Here is a 9,011-nt window from a genome sequence, read left to right on the forward strand (position 1 = left end):
TACCACCAAAGATATATCAGACCAAACCAAGCCTTTATAGTAGTGAGGTATCGAAAATCGAAATGGTGTATTTAAGTGTTTTACACTCACAAAAAAGAAACCTATCACTCTATAGGTATTTGAAGAACTTGTAGCATTCCGCCACAATTTAATTATTTGTATTGTTAGCCGACAATACTTAAAGAATGATAGGTTGTTTTTTTTTGTGAGTGTAAAACACTTAAATACACCATTTCGAATAATTTAAAACACGTCACGAAGGACGTCCTATAAACTTACATTAAAGGCGGTAATCTATTAATTATATTTTACTTCTCATTTATTTTATATGATTCATTGCAATAGTTTTTGTTTTTCTAAAGATGTGCTCAAAGTGTATACAGATATAACACCGTATACGTTGACGACTATAGACTGTTTATCGCAATGATATACTGTCGTTTAAGACGAAAGCAAAGGGTTTTTTCTCGGAGTCGATGTAAACGTTTTATTTTCTGATCGTTATCTGTTTAAGTGGCCGAGCTTGATAGTATATATATTTTTCAAGTACTCTTAATATCTTGAACTTTCTTTTGGAAAAATGATACGAAAACAAATACAAAATAAAACAATGTAAATTGTCCCTAAAAATGAAGGTCGATCTGAGCGCTCGACATTTTTTTATTTTTTACTTTTACACGAATATATCTATTTTTTAAATGAGTTCGAAAATCTGCATACCGAAATAGTAAGTGCACGTGACTGTTCTTTAAATCATTATCTAATGTTTATTTGTTGTATTGATTCGACTGCATGTCAGCACTTGCGCGAGAAACTTACATATTGTCTAATGTTCAAATGCCATTTAAACTTTTTTTTTAAATTTATATAAAATATTTTAAATTAAGACAAAAATGGCGAACGAAGTGGAAGATTGAAATCAATTTTTAGTGTCCAAGTTAGAGTTAAATTCATCATATTACTCACAGGTTAAATTTCTTTGAGCTTCGCGGCCTCTTTCGGAAACAGCAGGAACTAGGTAATATATTTATTAGAATAACTAATATTAACTTCCGATCAGAGCAAGTTATATACGTAAAGCGAAACTACAAATCAACCTGATAATTAGTAAAGCTAATTCAATACACGATTATTGTGCTTCTGATAAAAAAAATAAATACATTGTTTCGTCTGTGGCTCAGCGGTAAGTCTAAAAACCGGGTTTCGATACCTATGGTGGCCACAGCGTAGATAGTCCATTGTGTAGCTTTGTGCTTAACAACAAACAAACAAACATCTGTTGGATAACCTAACTGTTAACGATATTTTCGGCCGTAATCCCAATTTTTTTAGGTAAACCTTATCCTTATGTTCATTAGATATTGTTATTTTGGATTTAATTGGTAACAAATAGCACATAATAGATAGTCTATTCTGCTTATCAAACTTAATGACACATGTATTTGTGTTCTATTGAACAAAATTAAGTTTGTTAACTAATGGTCCTCGCAAGGTAACGTACACACAACCTGTGAGACCATTTGTTTCACAAACTTCTAGAAGGTTTCGTAATAAACTATCGTGTGCTTTAGCCCTGTTTGTTCTGTGTTTGCGTCCACGTGACTACATGGCCGACGTGTAAGTGATAGAGAAAAATATGTATTATTTAAAATTTGACAGTTTTGAGAAATATTACCTCCATTTGTAATTTACTCGTTAAGCCTAAAAGGGTTAATTGTAATTACCTTTCTCATCCGGTAGTCCTCTCGTTCTACGAGTTTGGCGTGTAAACAATCTAAATTTTCACACCGTATGACTTTAAAGGCTGTATACAAAAATCATCCAAAGTATGCCTTAAAAAGTTAAAAGTGTTAAAGAAGAAGCCTGAGCATTCATTCCTTTTTTGTAAAGGGTCTGTAGACTAGTTCTGAATCGATCACAAGTACTAACCACTTATGTTTAACCTTTATTTTTAGTCAATGCTAACAAGAAATAAAAGTGAAATGTTTATTCCAAGTAATGTTGACTGATAGCAGCTAAAATCCTTATGTTATATATATATTTTTTTTGTTGTTAAGAATTAAATAATAACAATAAAAAAGGAAAATAGACGCTAGGTTTTTTCACAAGTTACTTGTAGAAACCTGCCAGTCAATGTCTAATTGTTGCGCCATCTAGGATTTATTAACAGTATTAATAAATTTATTCGTGACTTTTCATCGTTACAATAAAGTTAGACAAGATTGACCTTTACTCTTTGGATAATAATGTGAAACTTTTGTTGTTATCTGGAGTGTAAAAAGTCGTTTTCTTTCTTTCTTTATTGCAAAATGTGTAAATCGCTCCATTTTGCAACACAAGTTTTGAATCTTATGTATTTTTAAATGTTACCAGATTAAAAGTAAGGCAGAAGGCTTAAAACATAAAATACTTCCAAAAGCATGTTAATCAATCTTCAATATTTAGCAACCTATGATATCTTCAGGATACACCAACAAACGATGTGGATGTGAAAGGATATTGTTGCTTTCGAAGTGAATCAAATTATTACAATTCGCTATTATTTAATTCAATTTAATTATACAAGTAACGTAAGTAACGTAATCCAATAAATTTGAAATTTTTGTACGTAATTCAACGTCGTCTTTTACACTTTTCATTGAATTAAGGTGCATGTTGGTGGATTTTACATATTTGTTTCTGTGATACTGTTTTACACTGTCTTTTTTTGAACTGCCACAACTTTTATTAAATATTCATATTTTGTTTCCAGTCTTGCACGTCGTGGCATCTAGTGGCCATCTTGATAATTAATAATATTCGAGCTCTATCCTGCGATTGTTTTAACACATATGCGTAATCCGCTGACCATCCTGGGATCTTACCCTTAGAAATAAATTAAGCAATAGTAGAAGTGAATTTGTCATGTAGTATAAGTTGACAGTTCATTATGGAATATCTGTACAGGTATCGAAACTCAATTTATCGCTTTGTAAGTACACAGACTTACCGCTGAGCCATAAGAAAGCTAGATTATAATAGCGGTATATCTGTGAACTTACGACGCTAGAAACCGGATTTAGATACCTGTGATGGACAGAGCAAAGATATCCCACTGTGTAGCTTTGTGCTTAACCTCAACCAAATCCAACGTTTTAATGATTATTTTTGAAATAATAGATTTTTACTCTCCGAAAGATTGCTTCCTTATGAATTTTCTGAAAAAAAAACAACCAAATTTTGACACTGAGTATAATGTATTATATTATTCTGGGAAGTAGTCTCATTTTATGACAAGGTGTTGGGATAAAATAGTTATTTCGAAGAGCTTATTTGTAATTAAGCACAAAGCTACCCAATGGGCTATCTGTGCTCTGCTCACCACGGGTATCGAAACCCAATTTCTAGCGTTATAAGTCTGCAGGCATTCTACTGTGCCACTGGGGAACTATTTCGAAAGGAACTTTATCGTTTGTCAGCACAATTAACCCTTTATCTACTATTGTTGACCTGTTTGCTTTAGCAAGTTTTCAAGAGTGTTTATTTATCAACTTTATTTCATATTTTCTAAAACGCTTGTTTTTTTGTTAGTTTGCTTTTATTTCTTAAACTTTGACGGCTAGTCAACACTCGTCATCAACACTTTGGTAACACTTATTTATGTGAACTGGTCGTCAGTAGTACCGGTCTATTTTGCTATAATGGACGTAGCGTGTATATATATGTATCAATGTATGTGACCGAAGTAATAATACAGAGTGGCGCCATCTATCGAATGATATCACAAATAAAAAACATAAACAATTTTACACTTTAGGTATTCAAGATTCAGACAATTAGAAAAATAACAACGGTATGTGTAACAACCCTTTCTTTATCACAGAACACAATTTTAGATAACACAACAATAACACGACTTTCACTAGGACTGTACGTGAGGGTTTGATTATATCTTCATTGACCTAACTTGTAAATATAATACTAATAGAATGGAGTTCTTAAACAAAACTGTTATTTTTTTCAATAAACTGTACCACTTTTAATATATAAAAACATCAGTTTATATCAGCACAATCAGAACACTTTTCCCGTGCAGTACTTCCCAGAAAAAAAATAATTTTTTTAGAAAATGTTCACTTTTTTCTCAGCGTTAAGTAATGGCGGGTTATTGTTGAGGAACCATATGTATGTGGCTTACTTACTTGAAGAGTGTTTGTTTGTTTTAGTGCAAAGTCATATGGGATTATCTGCTGTACCCACTGCGGGGAATCGAACCCCGAATTCTAGCGTTGTAAGTCCATAGACTTGCCGCTGTCACACCGGGTGACCTCATAAAGTGAGTTTATAGTGTTGAATTCAGGATAGGTGTTTCAATTGTAACGTCTGGTCCTAAACTGGCGGTATGGGATTTATATGTTTTATTATATAATTCCCCGTCAAACAAGAAAACGAAAACATTTAATTACATTTTTAATTGTCTGTAATGAATAAGAAGTATCAAGGCGTCATCATAACCAGGAATGGTAGTACGCATACGAAACCAACTGTACAAACACACACACATACATTACAGACATTACACATGCATACACGAAACAGATAGTACGCACACAAACACGAAACATAGCACACGCATACGCCCGAAACTGATAATATGCACACACAGGAGTACTCTTACCTTCATATATAGAGAAACAAAACAAGAATCAAATTAAATATTGTCTCTAATAACACAGCTTGGAACGTTTAAAATGTTTCGCGTTTTAGAAACTAACAAAAAGGACGTAGTATTTATACCTCATTGTAAAAAAAATACAAGTAATATGCCTTATCTTTACTTCCAGTTTTTGGTTTGGGTACCCTCACATCGCTTGGACTTGAAATCAGTTCCGCTTTCACACGACAAGATGCATGTGTTGACGAACTGAACATGTCACAACCTGTTCTTCAAGCTCTGTTTACCTTCCTCCAAATGTTATTTCTTTTTGTCAATGTCCAGGTGAGTCTCACACCTTTTGTTTTTATTTCTTTTATTCTCGTTTCTGTAACGATTTTATTTCATGTTTAAGGATTTAATTATAATTTATAACCGTCTTTATTTAATTTATTATTTCAAAACAGTTTCCTACCCTACATCATTCGAACTTAAATAATGGTTAATGATACATAAAACCTTTCAGTTGAAGCATGGATATTATTATAGTTGTTCTATACGATGGACTAAAATCCACTAGCAAGAAAACGAAAGAAAGTGAATTAAGAAAAAAAAAACTGTTTGAAATAAGTATAATTCTTTTTAGGGATGGAAAGCAAGCCTTCATATTCACAACTATTAATAAACAATGGTTTGTTTGTTTTCGGATGTTCGGATATATGGACTAATTTCGCATAGCCTTCCCTTGATTTGAATTAACACAAATGCGCTATGGCTGGCTATCCCTCGTTTTGAACTAACACAAGTGCGCTAAGGCCATCCCTCGTTTTGAACTGACACAAATGCGCTATAGCCATCCCTCGTTTTGAACTGACACAAATGCGCTATAGCCATCCCTCGTTTTGAACTGACACAAATGCGCTATAGCCATCGCTCATTTTGAACTACACAAATGCGCTATAGCCATCCCTCATTTTGAACTAACACAAATGCGCTATAGCCATCCCTCATTTTGAACTAACACAAATGCGCTATAGCCATCCTCATTTTGAACTGACACAAATGCGCTATAGCCATCCCTCATTTTGAACTGACACAAATGCGCTACTTCATCTATTTTTGGGCCTACTTTTACTGACAAGATAATGGGATTTGACAGTCACGTTTATATATGACAACCTTAAAGCTCAGAGCGCGAATTTGTTTTTTTGTTTTTTTTTGGGGGGGGGGGACAATGACGCAACACCACAGTCTGGCACACTGATCACTGGGCCACGCTCTGCCCATAAGAAATGGAAATAAGTGTTACATGTGTTGTGTTTAGTTATTTGTATTTTATCGGACAAAAAGATACGTTCCTATGATCAATATTAGGAAAAAAAAAACAAACAGTTTTCAACAACATGTCACAGGAACATAACTTTCAAACAGCATTATAAACAAAATATTTTGTGTTTTAAAATGTATTTTGAAGAAATTAACGGCTTTCGGTCCATTTTTTCTTCACATACACCCAATTTACAATCATGTTTGGTTTTCTTACAAATTAAAAAAAAGCAGCATCTGTATGTTTGTTTATAGTTATGCACAAAGCTACACAATGGGCTATCTGTGCTCTGCCCACCATGGGTATCGAAAACCGATTTCTAGCGTTGTAAGTCGGCAGACATACCGCTGTGCCACTGGGAGGCAAAAAAACAACATAAATTTAAATATATATATATATGCGCACGTTTCAATTAATTCAGTACAGGTGAAAAAGGTAAAAAAATAACTCTTACCAATATGATGAAACATTTGGAAACTGGAACCTGGAATAAATCATATCATTTTTTAATAAGCCTCTTAGTCAAGTAAAGGTGAAAAAATTAAGGATAATTCATCTTTTTTTTAGTTTAGTGCCACCTAGATCAGTCATCTAATGATCAGTCATGTGATCTGAAGTGCAAATAGTTTCACTGATCTCACAATATTGTTGTAGTAGTCAATTTGATCATAAGGTTTATAAAGTGCTCTAAACTGTTTACAAAAATGTTTTATTCATGCGAAGATTCATCTACAGAACGAAAACTAGCCAATTACAATAGGCTGTGCGAAATGGTTATACGTGTTTCTAAATCTATTTAGCAGAGCGTGAAAATTCTTTCCAACCAATTCGCAGTTTCTCTGACAACTGGACAGTATAGACAAACATCCACAGCTCAGCCAATCTACTGCTATTTGTTGATTTTAGCTTCCCAAACTCGTATTGTAACTGATTCTAAACTTACTCCGATATCTGAAGCCATATTAGTGCACAGACACTTAGAAACAGACTTCGCAAGGCTAATCTAATTTCCAGATGGCTAGTAAGATAAATTTCGCTCACGGGAAGGTACAAAACAGTTTGATTGTAATGATGTTAGAAACACGTCCAACAGGCCAAAACACATGTGAAGCAGCACCTGTTTTATTTCTTTGTATCACTGCTGAATTACGCGCTACACAGCAGCCAAATAAAAGCAATCCCTTTAAGCCTGTGTGTGGAATGTTCTTGAAAGATTCGTATTCCGTCAAATGGCTCCAGACACTAAATAGGCCCTACAAACAGTTCTCTCAGAGGATTGATAGAAAATATTAACTCGAATTTTATATAACACCAGTTCCAAGCGGCCCTTGTGACCATTCTTCAACACCAGTTCCAAGCGGCCCTTGTGACCATTCTCCAACATTAGTTTCAAGCGGCCCTTGTGACCATTCTCCGGCATTAGTTCCAAGTCTCTCTTGCTGCTCTGGTTATCATTCTTCAACACCAGTTCCAAGATGCCCTTGTCTCCATTCTCCGTACATTAATGAGAAAATGTTTCAAGCTTTAAACATGTTTATCAGATACGAGTCTTCCAGCAGAAACTGAACAACCAATAATTTTCATTTCGGATCACATGACAGGTTATCATATGCCTGTTTTGCTTACAAATAAACTGGAGGGATGGAACTAACATTATTTCATAACATCGGTTTCTTTTTATTGCTATAACTAAAGCATTAAAAATTCCCATAATACTTTAATTGTTTTGTATAGTTTACTTAAATACATAATGTTCATGACATGTCAACTTGGGTCCATAAATAACTTTTATCAAAGTTCATCAATCAGACATGTAGACACATTAATTGAAGTCTGTTACATCAGAGGAACGACATTAATGTTTCATCCAGACCAGTGCTTCTAAACCTTTTCCAATATCATTCACCATTTTAAGCTTTTCACGACAGTTCGAACAAAGACAAAAAAGCACTAAATTAAAATGCAAAAATTCTTTATTATGAGCTAAATATACATCAAACTACAACTAGAATGAATACAACATAAAACAACAACCTTGGATGAACCATGCACCTAGTTGAGAAGCGCTGGTCAAGACATACACAAGACCAACAATACGAAAATTCAAACCTTCATAAAAGTCTCATTTGAATTTCACGCAAAGCTACACGAGGGCTACCTGCACTAGCCGTCCCTAATTTAGATCTGAAAGGGAAGGCAGATAGTCATCACCACCCACCACCAACTCTTTCCTTCAGTCCAACACTGCTACATTAGGGACGGCTAGCGCAGATAGCCCTCGTGTAACTTTGCGGGAAATTCAAAACAATCCAAACTGATTGACAAAAAAAATAAAATAACTTTTGTCTTACAAAATACTTTTTGTAAATGTTTAACAATTATAAAATGTAAACCAAAAGATAGCTTCACATTATAACAATGTGTTGATTGCGACCTTTGTCGCAAGATGAAAATCAAACTTTGAAAGTCGAACATAAATCTTGGCCCCAGAATAATCCATATTCTCTAAGTTTCTCATTGTGCACGCAAACAATAAACAATGTTCAACTACGTGTATCTGATAATAAACAAATCTTTTCTGTCTAAACAATGTTCAAATTGTACTTTTAACAATGGTCGTCAAAACTTGCTTAACAAACATCAATACATCCTGTTCTTTCTTATCATCATTTTTTTCGAAATTGTTAACATCCCAGTTTCTTGTAATATATAATCTGTTTACTTAATATTCAGTTTCAATATATCGTTTGGGTCAAAACATCACTGGAAATGTCCGTAGCGTCAAGAGCAAAATGATTACTAGCTTCACAAACGTATACCTTTTCAGACACTTTGATATCGGAGTGAGCCGAGCGCGGCCCTCTTTGTGAATGTGAGGTTCTGTAGTTCGCGGCTTGTTACAATAAATTCAACAAACAAAAACAAACTTTATGCATAACCCCACATAGTTACATTTGTATTTATAATTTATCTTACAAAATATTTCCACAATCAGAACTGTGATTACCCCTTTCAAATGTAAAGTTTCATATAAAACATTTAAATTGTACA

At 33.9% G+C, this 9,011-nt stretch overlaps 1 protein-coding gene across 1 annotated transcript in view; it reads left to right on the forward strand.

Annotated features, from left to right (window-relative positions):
• Nucleotides 1–9,011, forward strand: part of LOC106470967 (otopetrin-2-like) — a 24,326-nt gene that overhangs the window by 4,730 nt on the left and 10,585 nt on the right. The window contains exon 5 of the mRNA XM_013931554.2: nucleotides 4,824–4,978. Coding sequence (XP_013787008.2) covers nucleotides 4,824–4,978 — 155 coding nt within the window. The remainder of the gene's footprint in view (nucleotides 1–4,823; nucleotides 4,979–9,011) is intronic.

Source organism: Limulus polyphemus, unplaced genomic scaffold, assembly GCF_000517525.1.
Source record: "Limulus polyphemus unplaced genomic scaffold, Limulus_polyphemus-2.1.2 Scaffold4325, whole genome shotgun sequence".
NCBI classification, from domain to species: Eukaryota; Metazoa; Arthropoda; class Merostomata; order Xiphosura; family Limulidae; genus Limulus; species Limulus polyphemus.